Source organism: Platalea leucorodia, assembly GCF_965183815.1.
Source record: "Platalea leucorodia genome assembly, chromosome: 8".
NCBI lineage: Eukaryota > Metazoa > Chordata > Aves > Pelecaniformes > Threskiornithidae > Platalea > Platalea leucorodia.
Window position 1 is genome coordinate 8,994,268 of NC_138830.1, and position 20,597 is coordinate 9,014,864.

The 20,597-nt window shown below is 38.3% G+C and overlaps 1 protein-coding gene across 2 annotated transcripts in view; it reads right to left on the reverse strand.

The window, feature by feature from the left end:
• Positions 1 to 20,597, reverse strand: part of GMPS (guanine monophosphate synthase) — a 31,349-nt gene that overhangs the window by 3,888 nt on the left and 6,864 nt on the right. Inside the window, exons 3-16 of one of the 2 annotated variants that reach the window (XM_082319751.1) lie at positions 17,570 to 17,684; positions 15,863 to 15,960; positions 14,773 to 14,876; positions 12,912 to 13,105; positions 12,444 to 12,609; positions 10,758 to 10,909; positions 9,959 to 10,132; positions 8,232 to 8,337; positions 7,069 to 7,184; positions 5,997 to 6,122; positions 4,737 to 4,852; positions 3,919 to 3,982; positions 2,911 to 3,041; positions 1,165 to 1,267 (exon numbers count right to left, since the gene is read on the reverse strand). In XM_082319751.1, the coding sequence (XP_082175877.1) occupies positions 2,943 to 3,041; positions 3,919 to 3,982; positions 4,737 to 4,852; positions 5,997 to 6,122; positions 7,069 to 7,184; positions 8,232 to 8,337; positions 9,959 to 10,132; positions 10,758 to 10,909; positions 12,444 to 12,609; positions 12,912 to 13,105; positions 14,773 to 14,876; positions 15,863 to 15,960; positions 17,570 to 17,684 (1,630 nt within the window). In that variant the 3' untranslated portion in view covers positions 1,165 to 1,267; positions 2,911 to 2,942. Of the gene's footprint in view, positions 1 to 1,094; positions 1,268 to 2,910; positions 3,042 to 3,918; positions 3,983 to 4,736; positions 4,853 to 5,996; positions 6,123 to 7,068; positions 7,185 to 8,231; positions 8,338 to 9,958; positions 10,133 to 10,757; positions 10,910 to 12,443; positions 12,610 to 12,911; positions 13,106 to 14,772; positions 14,877 to 15,862; positions 15,961 to 17,569; positions 17,685 to 20,597 lie in introns of those variants that run through there. The other variant, XM_082319750.1, reaches the window with a different exon arrangement.

The following is a 20,597-nucleotide window of genomic DNA, read 5'->3' on the forward strand; positions in this document are numbered from 1 at the left end:
AGAGTTCACAATCAATTCATGTTAGCAAAAGTATTCTAGATGAGAATTTGCTGATCCTTACAAGTTCAGCTTCCTTAAATATCCCACAGTTCCTAACAGTGCCACTTACATGACGTGCTGTTTTAGAGTGCAAGCATAAATTAAACAATGCATTTCTCTCCATGGAAAAAACCACAGAAAATTTCTAATCAAATATCATTATTTTTCCCCATAAATACAGGTATTTTCCACAACCTCTACTATTTGTTACCACATTATTACCTAGCCTTAAAATGACCATTTTACATTTTGAAGAAGGGGGTGTTGGTGGTGTTGGGTGTTGTTTGGTTGTGGTTTTTGTGGTGTTTGGTTGCTTTGTTTGTGGGTTTTGTTTTTGTTTTAAAAAACACAAACTTCAAGGTCAAATGAATCCTCATTTTACATAATGGAATAGTTTACATGGTAACTTAACCTTGAATCATTTCTTTTTAAATGGACAGAAGAAGTAGAAAGCCTTAAAGTAGAAGACTTCAGTTACATACAATTACTAAACAATGCCTATATGCTTTTAAAGCATGCTTAAAAAAAAGTCAATCCTGTTCTTCATCTACACTGCATTCCCAGAGAGACAAAGTACTTGAAACTGGACATGGATAAAGTTTCCCAGAAAAATATGCCTCAACTTGACTCACAAATCCTTTTAGTGACCTAAATAGAAAACAGCACACTGAGATGTTAAACAGCAGGTTGCAGTAAAATCAGAAGTGGCAATCAAGGGCAATTCTTTAAGTCAGGATATTTCCAATTACTAAGGCAAAAAATTAATTTCAAAATCCCAGGAATGGCCGGGGTATTCATTCTTTTTTAATTGATGGTATTTTGGCTCAACTCTGCTGGAAAGCCTTTAAGTTTGCCACACCCATCTGCCAGCTTCTCATTTTGTTACAGTTTTTTCCCCAAACACCACCATATTCTTCCTAATGAATACTACAAAAGAGATAAAAATTGCAACAAAATCGAAGTCGAAGCAAGCAATCAAGAGAGAGGGAAGAAAGTCAAAATGAGTTTTACTCATACTAGCTCATGTTGAAAAGAAACTTGAAAACCTGTATTACCTCTTCTGGAACCTCATTACCCGGAGTTGCTGCAATACCAGTCATAAAATCACTTGTAATAAAAGTTCGAATAACCACAGATCTTTGACAGGAAGGTTGTTTCTGTAGGGGGTCCCGATCAAAATGCAATGGTGTCAGTATTATTGGCATCTGGCTAATTTTTCCGGCATAACCTTCAGAAAAAGAGCAGTACAAAGTGCTTTAATGTGGTTTAAGGACACAAACGTGACAGAAGTTTTACAGAATTTCCCACATGTACTTCAAACTATACACTAGGAGCTACATTTACATCTCCTGTGATCTTTCTGCTACTGCTACCACACCTCAGAAGATCACACTCATTATACAATTATGTAATTAGTGGTGCATACACCAAAACTACTCAAATTGCCACTTGAAATAATCTTCAGCGTTTGCAGGCATGCAGAACAAAACCAGATAACCTCCATTATCCCTGCAATTTGCTGTGAATGCAATTTAATACCTACTTTCCTTCCCACGTTAACATAACCCATGGGGGTTTTATCTATCCCCATATCAAGCCCAATAAAGAGCCACTCACAAGTATGTCTGTGTCTTTGACACATTTAAAAGAAAGGTCTTAAGTATCCCTGCTGCTGGTGGTTGATAGGTAACTCCAGACAATCATCCCTCTTTTTTTTTTTTTTTTTAAAATATCACCTTCTGAAAGCCAATACACAGACCCCCCCAATTTCACTGTTTAAATGATCTAAAAGTTTGAGATTCAGGTGCACGGCAGCCTGCAGAGCCAGTCTAACACTGACGCAGGCTCTCACCCTCTGCTTGCGCCGGCTTGAGCTGTTGGTACAAGGAGTCTTTTTTCACTAAAAACTCAAGTCTTATTTTTGGGAGCAATTCATTCACACAAAGCCAACTGTCACCAGAAGTTAGAAAAACACATCTACTGTTTTACAAACACAATTGACTGTTTATTCTGAGCTTTTTGAGGCTATTTTTGTACAAATTATGGCAAGACAGCCTTGCAAACAGAATATGTATTTTCAAAAAGATATATCCTTTGTAACTTGATTTATACAAAATATAGGCAAGTCTGATGAACTGCTTCCCACACATACCGCATCTTCAAATGTAAGTTAAAAAAAAAAAAAAAAAAAAACCAAAAAACCACACAAAACCAAAACTGAACCTCAGAACTACTATATTCCCAGATTCTGCCTGTATACCATATCACAGGGTACTGAATGCTCCCTGCATGTTAAGGGTCTGAAGCATTACCATCTGCTAGCCTGAAGTGGTTGGGTTCACAAACACAGCTTAAGTTAAGAAATATGAAACCACCACAGGTAGTGAGCATCATCACCATTAGATGTTTAGTATTTGGGCTCCCTTCTTTCCACAATAAAAACATGACTTAGAAACCATATCAAATTTCTTTACACAGTTTATTTACTTTGGGTAAATACTGATGACTCAGATCAAAGATAAGTAATTCGGTTGACTTTCAGCTGGCTAACAGTACTTCTTGCAGAAGTTTGCACTGCAGTGAAGCACCACACCTCAGAGCTTCATGAGGTGTCAGAGGCAAGCCTCAGTCCCCCAAAATCCCCTAAAACTAATTCTGCTAGCACAAAGGCTAGCAATTCCTGTCCTTTAGCTATCAGCTTCTACAACTTTCAGAAAAAGGCTCTTGCTTGTCATCCCATTAATTTATCACTTCTTTGGAGATATTCAAGAAGCTTGTAGATTTTGACAGTACAACTGTAACTGTACCCAGTTAGGTCTGCAGGGATCTTTAAACAAGAGTCTAATCCATGGGATAAGGCGAAGTACCTACCAGATTCCCTGAGAATATTGTGAGCCTCAAAATCAGCTTGACGTAAAGTGCTGAGGACTCCTGTTGTCAGGAAAGTGGGGGTGACATCTGTAGGAGGTTCTTTGACTGGTGGACCGAACACATACACAACTCTGGAAAACAAATGTGATGGTAGAAAAACGCATTTTGCATAGGTGGAAATAAGACAGATTGCCTAAAGACTGCATCTTTAGTATTGCAGTGAGAAAATAAAACTAGGGAAAAAGGCATAATATTTGATTTTACTCCTTAGCTACTAACTAGAGCTTAACATGACTTCATGCATATATTCTATAAACATGACATGCATACTAGCTTTGGAAGTCAAACAAACTAACTTATTTAGGTTTGCTAGAGACTAGCAATAGACCTAATATTACTTATTCAAGAGAATAATCCTTTGAAAACCAGAAATACTAACACAGTGGTATCACAAAGGGTGTTTTTTCAATTTTACTTTGATGTCAGTAAATGTTAAGATTATTCTAAGAAAGCTACTTAATAAGTGCTTACAATGTCTATCTTCTCTCCTAATAGGAAACCACCAAAAAATACCATTAAATAGTAAACTTTATTGTTAATGAATAGCTGTGTTTTCAGCACAGGGCAATTTCTAAATCTACCTAAATACATCTGTAATAAAATACCTTCTGAATTCAAACCAGTCACGTCAGCTTTATCTTTTTAATCTCATTCATTGTGTTTTATATGTTGCAGAACAAAAAGCAAAGTAAAATATTGTCTGATGGGCCTCATACAAGGATTTACTATGACATATTCACACAAGTTATTTGAGTTTGTAGATACAAACCAAGAATATTTGTCTAAAATCCAAAGCAGAAAAATATGCAAGCTTTACATTCTGTATTTTTGTTTGTAATATAAAGTCTGCAAGCATAGCTGGGCAGAATACCAACTATTTCAGTGCACTCCTCGAACTGCCAGCTTCAGTGTCCCTATAAACATCAATGAAAGATTCTGAAAACATACCCTGGTACAGCAGAACTCCCAGAGATGTGGTATATTCAGGAGGGTAGTATTAAATCCAAAAGAGCTTAAAGAAGACAGCAATGCTGTAAATCCAGCACATACTTTGAAATTGCACACGCAATCCTGATTTTATACCTTATTTTGTTCCCTCTGCATTTAAAGTATCTTGCAAGTCAAGATCTCGCCTTTAAGAATAATACCTCTTTCAGTAGGCATCACTTATGTGACAAAATTAAGTTTTGCTATAAGCAATTATAAGCAGTTTCATCAGAAAGTCTACAGCCAGGCAAGAAAGATAGGCATTCTCCAGAACTGATTTAATATCTAAGCAACTTCAGCTACTAGAAAAGTTATGGAATCAAGTAGCTAGAAAATAGATATTCACAACAGAGCTCGATTAAGATTAAACTGCCCAGCTTTGGAGCTTTGCTACATGCCATTAGAACTGACAGTCCTACGTAAATGCCCTTTTTGACACAAAGGAGAAAAAAAAAAAACCAAACCAAAAACAGCAATGCATGACATCACAACTCATCAACAGGCGTGAAATCTTTCAAAAAAGATTTTGCATAAGTTACATTGGATGTTGTCTAATCAAGTGCTTAAAAAAAAAAATGAGATAGGCTATCAATTTCTTTTTCAAGCTAGTAATTCCAGAAATAAACCTATGTTTAGATTTATTGTGTATTTATAACCTCTGTATGATACACCTGTCCAACATATAAAAAAATGTTACCATAGATTAAACAGGAGAATGCTTGTGCATGCTAAACTTCTACACATTAAGTAGATCATTAAAGATAATTCAAAATACTTACCTGTTTATGTTGTGGCACATGCGTGGTATGAGCCTGGCAAGAAACATAAGAGACTCCCAGTGTGGAGCATCTTTACTAGAGATCCCACAAACATAGCTATATGAACGACAGTCACCCTATAAATGGGGAGGGGAAAAAAAAAAAGTAATTGAACATGAGGTTTGCTGCCAAAATAGTTCACAATACTTTCCCGTTCATCCCGTAGGTTACAAGACCGTACATTGTGTCAACATTTAGCAGACACTAATCTGGTGAAATCAGTACGCTGAGAAATAGCAGGTGAATGAGAAAGTACAGAACAAGACAGACCTCTCCTGAGCTAACAAGAGCGTACAAAAGGAAAATTTTCAGAATGGAAAGATTCATATAAGGTGACCTGAGCATAGGGTTATTTATTGTGTATAGTTATTTTGATGTCACCATCTGAAGAAAGCCTGTGATGAAGCGCAGAAATCTGCTGATGATGTTGCTATTTTTAAATAGTAAAGAAAGCTGACTGCACAGAGTTACAGAAGACACACACAAGATTAAGCAGCTGATAATAAAAGATGTAATTCAATACTGATAAAGCAAAGAAAGGTACTTTACAGCTATGACTACTCAGTAAAGATATCTTCCAAATTACTGCACGCAATTCCATGAGAATGCCAGCTCAGCGTTTGGTGACAGAAACACAAACCAAATACAAAGGACAGCCCACAAAAATTCTGGTGGCGTTTGCAAAGGAACAAAAGGAAAGAAAACACTATGTCACTGCACAGTTTCAAGTGTTCCTGTATCCTGAATGGCCTGCACTGCTCTGGTTCCTTTCCTGACAAGGATAAGGATACAGTACAATTCAAAAAAGAACAGAAAAGGGCAACAAGCATGTTCGAATGTAGGAAGCAGGGGGTTTTTTGACCAACTTAGTCTAGGACTCCTCAGCCTTGAAGGGGGCAACAGGATTACAGCAAAGGTCTACAAGATTATGAAGTCATGAAGACACTGCCTGTAAGTGACCAGCATTATTCAACCTTAATGATATCCTCAAATACAATACCTGGCATTTACTTAAAGTGTCTATTCAGATGCCTTGACACCTTTACACTACACCAGCACTGACAAATGACGATAACATAGGTATCACAGTCACTTGAAGTTTCTGTTCTTGAGTCAAGCCCTTTATTTTCAATCTTAAAGCAGCAATTATTATGCTTCACTGCAGCCTGCCGCACTGCTAGGAAGCAGCTTTCAGAACATGCCTGAAATCAATCCATTTACCTGCACTCCCACAGTTTTGATTGGTAACAAGAAGGCATTCAGTGAATGTAAGCTTGTAATCTGCATCAGCTTCTCCTGGTCTTCTTCAGTTGTACACGCTTTGACCCTTTGCAGCAAAGTATGTGGCTGTGCAATGATGCAGAAAAATAATTTTTAATTAATAAAGCCCCCAAGCACACAAACAGAACTTCTAAGTAATAATTTTATTTGCATCGTAAGTAGCTGATTGCTTAAATTCAGTCCACATTTACCCCTTGGAACTATTTAAAAAATACCTTTCATTTCACAACTAAATTTTAGCAAAAGCCATTTTATTTGATTGGACTGCATGTAGTTTAAGCTGAAGCTCTCCAAGGCTCTTTTCCTATGCTCATTCTCTCTTTCACAAAGCTACACTTTTCATTTTTGTTGTTTATTTCAGATACAGAACAAAGCAATATCCTGTTACACTGCACTGTGATTCAACAAGTTTTCACGGAAATACTCCCCTTCAGTGTTTTGGAAGTTGTTTCGAACTTAAGACTTCAACTTAGAGCAGGCCTCTGCTAATGACTTTCCAACCCTCTGCAGTTTAGTTCAAGTGAGCTTACAGTAATCATGAAGGTCATAACAGTTAAAAGATTGAGAACTTAACACACCATTGATAATAAACTTCAGGTTTCTGTTCAGGACATCTGGCAAGCAGTAGTCCCTCGCTCCTGCACTTTCATTTAGGCATTCAGTGATTGATAGGGCATGCAAATCTAGAAAGTTACAACTATTTCAGGGAGAGAAAAATCTCCAGAAATCCTCATCTTCACAAAGTTTAACTACAACAAAATTTATTTACTATTTCAAAGGTATATAAACTTCCATTTTCCAGAAATTGTTTAACACTTGCGCCAGTCACGGTGCAAAAAAAAATTCTACTGTACTACACTGAATGGCTTCAAGTGAGTTGTAAGGGAATGCATTACTCCTTGAAGAGCACAAGTAAGTACTTTTAAACTTTTAGCAGCTTAAACCTCATTTCAGGCCACTACAGAATGATCATATCACTTTTATTCCTATTAGAATTTAGCAATTTTGTTACCTTTTTAACACTTGCAGAAAAATCTGCAACTATTTTCAAAATGTTGTTTGTTTCAGGAAAGTCTTTGCACACATAAGGCTCTTCAGCACATATCACTCTGATTGCTAGACCAGGACCTGCAATGAAAAGTTGAAAAAACATTTTACTAAATAACAGGAAAGCTGACTTTGACCTAAAATGTGACAGCATCTGGAACAGCAGTCAATCATTGAGTACAGTATGCTTTGCCATTGTGCCCATACTTCAATTGTCTTAACACCCTACAAGACAAAAAAAATACAAAAGCAGTTTATTCCAGAACAGTATTTCTGTTTGGTACATTGAAGCATTATTTACCTACACCTTAAAGTGGCTGGTTGTGTAAAGCAGCAGTTAGTGGTGATGAAGTGTGGTGGACGGCAAGCCAAAGCGAACAGCAACCTCCTCCTTCCCTTTGCTAGGCAACTGGGATGAAAGAGTTGCTTATAACACAGTTGAGTCTCCACTGTTTTTAAAGACCCCTGACAGCTATTTGACCTTTTACCTACGTAACACAAAAGCACGTGTAATTTGATGGAAATGTCTAAAGACAGTTTCTTGCATTTCATGTGATGCCGGTGCATTAGCACAACAGCCTACGCACGCTGCCAGTGACTACTACACACCCTGCAGGACAATTTTAAAACACACAGACAGAAAAACATAACCCCCTTAAAAGGGATGTGGGCTCTGCTGTATTATATACTTTGATGTTTTCTGGTAGAGAACTGCTGTTATTTTCCACGCAATCATTTTCAAAACAGCGAGTGCCCCTTAGAAAGGCAGGCAGATATAGGCCATTATTTCAAGTAAGACACATTTGACAGCTCAGGCAGCATTCAGCTGCACTTCACTGATAATTCTTGCTTTGGCTTATACAACTAAAAATAAACAAGTACAGCTAAAGGCAAACTCAATTATAAAACTTTCCTTTTTATCACTATACATAATAAAGCGGCTCTCAAAAGTTCTTTTCCTGAAAAAGATCCTCGTTAGGTAAAAACTAATAAAATCATCAATTTTTTTCATGTTTAGAGATAAGTTTTATGCTCCAACATAAATTTATTCTACAGTTTAAGTGTATTCTTAACAATACTGATGTGATCCATAGCCCCTCACTCAGTAGCACAGACCAACTCTTATACCTGGGAAGGGATGCCTCGATACCAGCTCTTCAGGAAGACCAAGTTCTCTCCCGAGCACTCGCACTTCATCTTTGTGAAAGTCTTTCAGTGGTTCTATTACTTTACCCTTAAAAAAAAAAAGAAAAAGCAATTTACACTCCAGCTTACATATTCAAACAAAAAGCCTCAATGTTTAGGTTACGGCAGTCAAATTGGCCTGCTTTTCACAGCATCAGCTGCCAACACTTGCATAAACACTAGAAAGAAAAGTACATGTGAATGTGGGCTTTGTAAAAACAGTTGCAGGACAGAGGCTAAGACAAGGAAGTTTAAGTTCGTGCCAGAAGTATCAATGGCTCAATCAGTGCAGATATAGCTGTAGGTCACGCCTGCTCTGACTGTCTTCAGAAATTCAGACCTTTCTTCTCTTCCCTACATGTTCAAACCAATCTAAAAGCCTTGAAAACACTTTGTACAATATTGGAAGTGTGGGTCAGTAATGGTTACTTTCACTCCTATGGTTGGGCACTTACTAATAACTGAGCACCTTCCAACAGGGTTATTATGTGATGTCTCATATGTTGATTCTTTCTTATAATACAGTTAGAGAACTTACCATTCTAATGTTAGAAAATGCAGAACAAGGCAGCCTCCTATATTTGCTTCATATGCTAATAGTTAAGAGCTCTGCACAAGAAAGGTATGCAAAAATTTTTTCTGGACTTTGGACTAAACAGACCAATTGGGAGTGCAATCAAAGGGGCAGGACGTGGGCTGCTTATCTTCAGACAGTTCAACCTCCTGTGTTCATATCATCTTCAACCTCCTGGCTGTCATCCATAGATGTCGATATTGGGCCATTTGAGGAAGATTTGTGGGTTCTTAAATTGACAACTGGCAAACAGACTGTGTGCCACCAGAGTACTGCTGGCAGATAGGCAATCAGGTTACTAGTAATGTGATGCAGAAGCTGCATAAGAACAGAAAGAATTCACCCCTGGAGGTACCTGAAGGAACTATCCCTAGGTTTTAACCAATTTAAACTTCTTATTCTCATGCTCTCTCAAGAGAGACGAGAATACTACGCTTGCAGTGCTGAATGTTACTAGAGGTTCAAGAGAAGGAGAATTTTGGCCCTGTCTCTCAACAGGAGCTGATTATCTTTTCACTAAAGCGCTGTCACCGCTCTTGCCTGAATCCATGATGTGCCAGATCTGGACTATTGGTACCTAAAGGTTACCCATTGCCTAGTGTTCAGCACAAGATACAACAGAAGGAATAAGTGACCCATTACATCATGAATTCCAGCTGAACCAGAATAAAGTTGTCTGAGAAGTCTTAAACTACTCTCTTGATAAAGGCATTTGGTATTGCTCTGCTTCCTCACTAGGATGCAGGTTTGTTTTGAGGATTAAAAAGTAAGAGAGCGAGGAAACAGCTTTCAGCTTGCACTTGAGAACACCATTGTTCACACTGAATGAATCCACGTTCAATCTGTTGACATCTTCCTCAGCATCCAATGCTGGACAATACTCAAACAATTTTGACTACTTTGGGAATGTACCAACTAGAAAGTAGTTTAATAAATTGCAACATATTACAGTAGAATCTGAAGGGCCTCATCAGAATAGGGTCCCATCAACATGGGACAGTTATACCAGCAAAACATAGAAGTTGTTCATTTTTGATACTCAGCTTCACATCTATGAGAACCAGAAGGATATACCGGTATCCTCATTTTCATTTACCTCTTCCCTTAACTTTCGAATCAGCTCTGTGTCATTATGATGAGTTTTGATGACTTCAGCTTTGCCACTTGCAACAAGGGAAGCACTTTCAATGAGATCAGGTCTGAGGGTACCCTGAGCAAGAAAAACTTCTTCAGGTTTCAGATTCATTTCTCCGATAACTTCGTTGGCAATCTATAAGATGGAGAGAAAAAAGAAAAGTATTCCGATCTACTTTTTTGTTGTCAAAGGTCTAAAGGAAGACAATGGATTGCCCAAAAAATGCTACTGAGCTGCAAAAGCACAAACAAACAGGAAGACTAATTATGACACTAGCCCACTGCCCCATATTTTGTTGAACAGAAAATGGAAAAAATGTCTTCAGACTACAGGAACATCACTGCCTGTTAAATGTTATATTCTCCCTGCATCACCAACACTAATTGCTGACAGATGGAAAATGGCTCATCTTCAGCAAAGCAACAGAAGCATGCCCCAGTTCACGTTATCCATCAATTTAGTGAAAAAACATTACACGGAAGTTTATGCAACAGCAATAAACAGCCAGCCAATATAGTAAATCCCAGCATGATGGCGGATCTAGTACAATGCTTATGAACCATGTTGCGACCATTGACTGACTGCCAAAAATTTTAGGCTTAGGGTAATGTATCAATGGCTTTTTTAGGTCATTCACAACTTGTAAGACCACTGATGCCACTGAGTGCACAGTGCTTTAGAATGAAACAGTCTGACATAGAAGATGTATCTAGAAATCATATTCTAAAAAACAAAACAAAACAATAATTATAAATATTACCTTAACAAAGGTGTCACCAATAATTTTCCTTTTTTCTTCAGGACTTGTAGTCATATTTAAGGTCTTGCTAATTCTTTTACGTGGAGTTCTGTCTTCATCAGAGATGGGCAGAGTTGTTGTACCATTATAGAATGAATGAGCCGCATTCACCACTGCATGAAATTACAGGAATTTGTTGGCAAAGCCAGTAAAGATTTTTATGCAAGGCTGCAAAAAAATAAGTTTCACTCTATTGCTTTAAAAAAAGAAAATAAAAATTATTCCAGTCCTTTGACTATTAACTGCATTAAATAGAGCTGTTCGGTAGCTCAAGAATTAATTGTAACAAAAGCATTTTATTTCTCTTATTAGCCTACTCTAGAGGGCATTTTTTTTCATATTACGAGGCTAGGCAACTGTGTAAAAGTTCAGTCCTTGCTTCCCCTCTCAGATGATAATCTACTTGCTAAATAGTTTACAGGACGGTAGTTCCCCAAGGCCTTTCTGCAACCAAAATTAAATGATGCACTATTTACTCATGGTACATTACGCCTCTTAATTTAGAGAGGCTCTCAACGCAGAGATCAGCTAGGAGGCTCTTTGGCATCTTTTACCAGCACTGAACTCCATGACCTACAGAAGGAGCATTTGCAGAGAAGGGATTCCCTCAATTTATTACTCTGGCAGCCTGCCAGAGCTCAGGTTTATTGGGCTACAGAGTGCAAGAATAAGACACAGATTTTCCACCAAAAAAAAAAAAAGTAAAGAAAATTGATGCATGGAGAACAGGTAGCTTAGAGTTTGCTGCGTCAGGATATTGCAGCCCAATCTACAAGACGCTAACGTGCAAGCTCCCTGCACTGTTTCACAGTCAGGCTAGCGGAAAGCAGTGCTCACCTAGTGCCACGCTTCCTGAGCAAAACACAAGAGAATCACTTGACAACAGTACTTACGCACAGCCCCAGGAATAGGCAGCTATTACTCATGAAATAAATCAGTTGGGCAGCATGAAGCAGGTCTCATTGTTTGCACAACTCAAACATATGTAATTTGTCTTCTCTGACCTCCTCGTACTTCAGGTACCAAAAAACTCTAAACCTTTTCATCAGCCATGACAAGGTACCTTTCGCTCTCCCGTAACGTATTGCTTCTCAACAAGCTACTCCAAAAACAACTAAAATGCACCTATTTAGAAGCCAGGAGAGCCAAACAAATGCCTTGAAAAAGTAATTTTGGCTATAATAGCATTCAGTCACCCAAATGAGCTCACAGTTTAAAAAGAAAAGAGATCCAGGACAAGAACTAAAGCCCCAATGGAGGACTGTTAACCAAGCTAGTGAAGAAAACTGCAATCAATGAGTTTTGCAGCAGCTGAAAAGGATTACTCAACCATCAGCAGAAAAGTGGCTGAGCAGCAGCAACTGAGGCACATATCCACTGCTGTGCTGTGCCCCAACAGCAGATATTGGATCTCGACAACTGAAGAGATGAGTTCATTGTATGCTCCAATCAAGTAAGTAAGGCTTAATATTTTAGGTTTGAAGTTTTGTGAATAGGCCTATGTTGTTCCAAATTAGCAACCATACTTTGGTATGTAAAGTCCGAGAACTGCAAAGGTCAATTCAAATCAATGAAACAAAACACCGAATGTACATTTTAGGAGATGGGCCACAGTGGTAGCAGGTATATTTAACAAAATTATGGTACCTTTAACTTGAATCCCGAGTTTTTTGAGTGCCTCTTCCACAGACTGACTCTCTCTTTTGCGCATAAATCCATTATCTATGTGTACAGCTATGACCTGATCTCGGTTCAAAGCTCGGTTCAGGAGAGCAGTACACACTGTTGAGTCCACACCGCCACTGAGTAAAACCTAAGCATGAGACAAAAACCAAAATTTAGTCAGTGGTCTACAGGGAAAGTGTTAACAAATAATTCAGATGCAACTACAAGGATCAGAACAGGCTACTGACTTATAGTCAATGATTTGGAAAAAAACAAGTAGTAGTCAAACAATGTATTGACTCAATTGTGCAAACCTTCTCAAACCTGTTTAATGTATTACCCAAATCATGACAATTCTTCATTTTTCAAATTAACCTGAGTAACTCTAAATGTCAGTGTTTCCATCAGGCTTTTGCAAATAATCTTTCAGCTTCAATTCAATCTACTTACCAGGACTTTTGATGAGCCTACTTTCTCTTTGATATCTTGAATGCACTGAAGTTCTCTGTTTTCCACTGTAAAGGTACCACTGCATCCCGCAATATCATAAAGAAAATTCTTCAGGATCATTTTTCCATTCACTGTGAGGCTAACTTCAGGGTGGAACTGCGCTCCATACAGTTTTTTAGATTCATTTGCTATGCCTTCATTGGTGCAAAGAAATGAACATGACAAAAAAAAAAAAAAAAAGGAAGCAAAATGCATACCCAAGAAAGTCAAGCATACACTTTTTGAATGATTTGTTCTGCCACATTTTGGCACAAATCACCAATTGAAACTGAAGATTCTGGTTAAGATTAGGAACAAGGGTACTGTTACATATCTAGAACACACAATCCCTCAGAAGCCAAGGAAAACACTCAGACATCCTAGGAAAACTATTGTGAAAACAGGAAATCAACTACATTAATTTTTTTCCTCACCACATGATACCTTATAAAACCCTGCATCCAAGCCACATGGACACAGCTGCACGGACATTAAAAGGGTTGGGCTGGTCAAGCTGTGCAAGTGTCCCTACAGGGGTACGTTCGTGAGTACCACTGCTCTCTTTTTTTAAGTCTCTGGAGAGTTACTTTGAGTAGATGACAACACGGCACCTTGCACCAAGTAAGTGTTGGTCAGACTGGGATTAAAAAAAACAGTAGGGAAACTGCCTAATTCCACCGACCTGCGTTAGACTTCCCAAGTACGCTGTATCACTGTATTTCTTTTGCTGCTGGAAGCCTGGCTACCACCGTACCAGCATTTCTTTGCTTGCTTAGGCACAAGGAGCCACAGACTTTTGTAAGAGCCCACGGGAAATGGCACAGGAAAGTGTTGCAGATAGGAAAGGTACAACTCTGTTTCTAATGCCTACATAAAGCGGGGTTAAAGATACCAGAGGTCTGGTGGAGCTTGCACACTGGATGCAGCAAACTTTACATAGCAAAACAATTTATAGAGCTATCTGAGTAGGCATGAGCTCTAGATCGCTTTGAAGGCAAGCCAGAATACAATGAATGCTCTGTTTAATCTTAGCAGTAGTTTGACAAGAATCTTTCCGTAACAAAACATCTTTAAATCTTTTAAAAGGTCAGTTTTTCTCATATTAGTTACCTGTCTGATTTAAGAGCAGTATCTTAAGCCTTTTTTTTTTTTTTTTTTAAATGAAAAACTTAAAATAAACCAGGTGAATACTTTGAGATCGTACTAAGTGGCTCAGCAAACTTAAGACCTCTCCAGGACTCCAATCTCCTAGGAAAGAGTAGCTTTCAAAAACCAAATTCTAAGGTCCTACAATTTTCTGTGACAAATCTGTGTGTAATGTTTGAAACACTGCTTCCAGTACCAACATTATTTTTGCTCAGTTGAACATTCATGCAATAATATTAAATACAATAACAAGTTAATCAAGCTTTAATAATTAACAGTGTTTGACTTGTACTATTACAGTGCAAAACCCAAACACCGCTTACACTGCACACTACAGTACGTCTTTCACTCCCCTGCCTTAAGAGCACACAATATTTTAACGAGAAACAACACATGCACACTTTGATATAACATAAACTGTAAAAATAAAGTTAAATTATCCTTAATCCACCAAATTAAAAACAAGACCATTCATTTTCATGTCTATTTCTTTCTTCATTATCAGGACAGTACAACATGCAAGCAAACACATACCAGAAATTGTTAAAAACAATCCACTTATTTGGCAATAACGGAGATATTCAGTTCCCATTTGGTTCTAACCACTGTCTGCCATATTCATATTCCTTCCTTTAATGAATACTATCAAAACACAATTTCAGTATAAAATAAGTACCTGCTATAATGTTCCCAGACTGTGCAACCACTTTGAATCCATCAGCTACTTTATCCACGCTGTCTCCATGAGTGAGGAGCACAAGCTCTTCCTTCTGAAGGCCCCTAAACAAAGATTAAAAACTAGAATCAATTAAAAAAGAACAAAGACTTAACTACCTGTGTTTCCAAGAGAAGCCCTTAGGGATCCCAGTAAAAGCACATCTCAATTGACCAGGTCCATTCGAAATATATGCAGCATTTCCTTCCCTCAGTCACAGTCACCTCCAGCTCTCAGATGCCTCCACGGGAAGCTGTATAAGTTCTTGTACAATACATCCTTCATGCAAAAGGTAACTTATCTGAATTCAGAAGATTTTTTTTTTTTTTTTTTTAATAAACACACCAATATTGAAGTATCCCCTCTTTGACATGTAGAGCCATCTAGAGTCAATCAGGATACTTGGAGTTCTGCTTTTTATTTCAATGAAGTGAAGTTTTCTTGCTCAAAACTAAGTGTTTTCAGGACAATCTGGGCACCTCAGACTTTAGGCAGGGTGTAAGTTCTGCAGTAGCCCTGCAGGGGAAGTTAATAAAATTGGAACGCTAGGTATGAGTAAACTGTTAGAATTATTACAAGGAACTTCAGAGGCATTGACAAACTACCAAGAAATCCAATTCTAACATCACAAAGCAATTTTAAAGGAAGGTAGAAAACAAATGGTTTCACATTTTCTATTACTTTTCAAAAATTGGATGGGTGCCAACCAATACAGGAGTAATGCACTGCACAGCAGAAGACTCATGTTGTGGTACACTTTACAGTGTCTCAATGAAGATGTTCTACTTTGAAATAAGGGTTTTGCACAATATTCCAAGCAAATATTACCTGCATTTCTAAAGTCAATTGAGAAGTTATGCCTAAGTATTTGTTTAAATGAGTAACTTGCTTACTCACAAACACAGCTGTAAAAAGTTTTATTAGAACTTATCAGATAAGCATGGGTACAATTTCACTGTTTTCTTTGAAATAAGTTTCCTCTTATCCAGCCAGACTAATTTCCAGACTGGTATTTCCAATATTGTTTTGGTAACTTAAAATATCTATGTACCTGAACAGTGAACATGTGTTATCCAGAGTAATGCTGAACACTCCATCTTCTCTAACATTTTTCTTGTGCACCGTACCTCCAAATACCTTATTCATCATCTGTCAAAACAAAAATACTACATGAAAAAGCACCATACAATCTAGTACCACTTTATACCTCAGTCCGCCTATGACTGACAACAGCTCTAGTCCTCCAATACACACCAACCTAGTTTTTCATGATTATACTCCTTTAATGTATCGCTTTGCAAAACGATGAGAACTCTCTTCAAAATTAATCATTGTTCTGTATTGGGCTCCTTCCCTGCTGCCAACCTTCTGTCAGCATAGCTGGGCACCACTGCCGCATACAACGAGCAGTAGAAATCCACAACAGTAGACAATGGGTAGAGATTTGCAAAATAATGCATATTCAACAGCATACATCTACTTGCACTTATAAATGGCTGCTCTGCAAATCAGCTGAGTATCTGAGGCCAGTTATCATAAAAAGTTAAGCTGCTGAACAAAAAATCTGATTTATCTATCCTTTAGTTAAGGGCCCTCAAATGGGCTTAAACTTCTCAAAATCTGGCTCCTCAGCGCTGGAGAACCAGTCAAAACTTGAGTCTATTCCCCTAGTGCTATTTTTGTGACTCTTAAATCATCCTCGCTATACCAGAGCGGTACAATTTTCAACCAGGTTTTTTCTTTCTAAAACCTCGCCTTGTCGCCGGGAGTTGGATATCTGCATTTTAGATTTCAGAAATCTCAAAATAAAATTTTTTTTCCTTGCAAATATAGCTGGCAACTTAAAAATATTTTTAGAGTTTCAGCTTCCAACTACTTTAATTTTCAGAGATTTAAGGCTTGATTTTAGACCTAGTTTGATATTATACTTACTGTGCTTGACTGATTTCAATCTTTTCTAATGAAGCAGTAGTGTGTTAATACTCACACTTGATTCATTTCCATAAAGTCAGGCCTTAAGGAACTCCCCTGCTTGAGGCTAGCTACTGTGGTTTTCAATTTGCTTGGTGTTTTAAGGCATATTTCAATATAACACACGTTTCCCTTTAGAACAGGGAGTGCCAACATTGTTTCCGTAATCACCAGCCTTTCTAAAGGAGTTTTTCCAGCCATTATTCAGCACCTCTGAAGGCCTAGTAAATCACTAACCCTGGAAAAAAACAAGATGCACAAGCAGAAGTCATGCATCTAATCCACCCCTTGTCTCCTTGGAAGCTTGTTTCTTCACTCAGCTTGGATCTACTAGATCACTGCAGGATCACCAGTCAGTCCTAAGGTGTTGGGGCGGGCGGGGGCCAGGTTAAGCACTTTTAAGAACTATGGTAGAAACATTCCACACTTGAAAGCCAAAGGGAGAAACTATTTCACTTGTTTACATAAGGGGCACATTTTCCAATACCAACTAGGCAGAAAGTTAACGACTGCCAGGTTATATTTATTGTGACAAAAAAAACAGGCAGTGTGGAAGTCAACTCACAGCACTTAAGCAAAGACAAACCATTTATGCTATTGATATGGCAGAGCCAAGAGAAAAATACACAGTATGCTCAGTTTACCAACGAGCACTTTAAAAGTATCTTTCGCACATGTGGCATACTGCTTATAGTTGAAAAGCAGGTTCTTTAGCAGTTCATCTTCACTGAGTATCGGAAACGAGGCCTAGAAGACAGCTGTAGACAAACATATCTCTCAACAGCACCTGCATGCCATAGCAGATTCCAAGAACTGGTTTTCCTATTGTAAATATTGCTGGGTCGAACCATGGTGCATCTTCTGCATACACAGAGTTTGGCCCTCCAGATATGATGATAGCTCTGCAGACAAAAGATAAAGAAAACATTAACTCAAATATATTGTTTACTTTAAAACCTCTGTATTTGCTTTAAACATTGACATTGTCTCGTAACACTTAGAACTCTATATATTCTAATATAAATTTTAACACAGATACCCTAATGTATACCCTAGCTTAACTTTGCTATGCTACAGCTGTCAAAACCAGCTTACCAGAGAAGTATTTCATCAGTTTAAACAAAGTCAAATATAAACCATCTTAAAAAGCGACTGTATTTTAAATTCCTCATAGCCAAGTGTCAACTACGAGAGAAGCAAGATGGCTAGGACCAAATGCCGAGTATTAGCATTAAGATATATACACTTCACGATGTCTGTGCCATCTGTAGGGGAGTTGCATTCAAAAAACACTCCTGAACTTCTAGAGCTGCTGAGAAAATGTCCTTTAATCCACCCTAATTACAAAGTGAGATGGCATTAACAATAGGTTGTGAGTTAGAAGTCCGATACATGCAAGCGTTTATGGTTTGAAGTTAATACTTCACACTGTAACAGAAATTTAAATCTTTTCAAAGCAGAAGAGAGACCTTTGCAAACCATGATGATTTGCAAGATCATGAACTGCAGAAGTACCAGCCTGTTGGGCAATGCTTTTTGGCCTTGACCCAGGATCGGATACGGGTGTACCAGACCTTGGACTAGCGTACTGTTTATTTTGCAGAGAACATCAAATCCGTTATTCAGAGCGAGAAACGAAAAATGGGATGAGAGAGAAGTCGCATACACAGGATTAAACGCATCTAATAAAGCTTTCTTCTAGCATTATTTAGAGTGTTTGTCATGCAAGTACTGACAAAACGGAATTTTTCTATTTTTAAGCAGCAGAAATGGGCAGTGCGCTTACAACATCTGTACCACCAGCAGAAATAATCATGTAGTAACAAGTCCACATACCGAATGCCACCTCTTAATATGCAGGGTACCTGCTCCTACTGTCGCATGGCTAGATCTCCCCAGCAGCCCACCTCCACCTCTGCCTGGGCTCCTCATTTCAACACAGGGGACGAGGCAGAGGGCTGGACGGAGGCACCCCTCACAGCCAAAGTACAGTGGCTTGTGAATTGGAAGAGGCAGCATTTATTTCTTTGTGTTTCAGGATCTACAAGTGAGCTTTGGAATAAGCATACAGCTGACATAGGTGTAGTTTTACACTGAACAGTCTTGACAACTAGTACCTGCTGTATATGTGCAGGCACTTCTGTTCAAGTCAGAGACACGATGAATTTCTTAAACTCAGACGCTGCTAGAAAGGGACTGAAAACTCTTCATGCCTGGTGGTATTACTGCTTCTAATAATTCCACGTATGGAAGCATTTGCTTAAGTGCCATATGTACAGAACACTATTTAATATTAATTAAAGGAAATATAGCCACACCTACAAATCAAACATTCTTCTGAGAAGTCAAAACAGTTACACACTGTCCTATTCAAAACAGAGTCTTAAAAATCTGTTTTTTTTCCATATCAATTACAATCACACAGAATACAGAGAGGTTATCCAATGAGCCCAAGTATTAAAGAAAAAAAATTATGAGCTGAGGGTGAGAGAGTAACCTGCATCCTCTCAACTGTCCAGGAGAAACTAAAGCTAGCATGGGATGTAAATTTTGAAAGTTTTACTGCAACACCATGTAATTTCTTACATACCTTCTTGTGTTGGTATGAATATATCTTTTTCTGGTTTACCTTAAACCACTTCCAAAACAACCTGACCTAGCTTTGGAAAGCCTGTTTGCAATGGATTAAAAGCACATCAGGAACCACGTCAAAATACCAAGAGTAAAATGCGTGCATTGATATCCCAACCTCAGGACTCACGCGGAGCTCAGACAGTGCCAGAATTCAGACTAACGCCAGCAGAGCCCCCAGCTGCGGCACCTCCTCGGCCCACGATCAGGATCTTGTGGAAACCGCTAACGTTTGTCACATTTAGATGAAACTTGTCACTAGAGATCATTCTGAAACTATGAAAATTGAGGAGCTGGCTGTTTAAACACAACACATAAATACAATTTAGCAAAACGTTCAATCTTGCTGCCTGTATCAAACCTTAGAACAGACCAAAGCACAGCTCCTCAGCCCATTGAATGCATGAGCTGCAACATGGAAACCTGACTATTCCCATGGCACGTGGAACAGGTAAAACCACAAGCTGATTTTTATGGCAGTCACTGAATAAAGGCACCCAACAGATGGTGTCAGTATTTGTTGAGCTTTCCTGGATGCAAATGATTGACTGAGACTGTGGACACAAAGCTTATTGACCAGTCCGGGTAACCGATAACCCAAACCCATTATCTTAACCTTGAGAAGTGACCTTTTGAATGAAAAGGTTTTGCACATTTTAGAGAGCAATTATTTGGAATGACAAGTCCAACAGGTCTAATCACAAGACTCTGAAGAACCTTCAACTGTGAAAAGAAAGGGGGAAAAGGTCATCCCACTACAAACCTGCACCAACGCAGTGCAGGTCTGAGACAAAACATGATTAGTACTATGATCCACACCTCAAATCCAACACACAGGATGTGCAGGAATTCTTTTTAAACCAGTAGTTAGATATGTCCATCTTTTAAAGACTTGATTGTTGGAGAATTATAAACAAGATCTGAGAAGGGAAGGTATTTTTCAGAACATTTCTGAAAGAGAAATTCTTCACACAACAGCTACCCAACAGATCCAGCAGTTCCTGGGTTTTCTGTTCTCTGTGTTTTCAGAAGAGATCAATAAGCTCCTATCTGATTACTAAAATATACTATTTACTGATTCACTAATTATCATTGATTAGAAAAATGCAATTCTGCAGCAAAGCACTGTCTTATCTGTTGTCGGGCACAACAGAGAAGCACACATGCACCATATTTCTGGATTT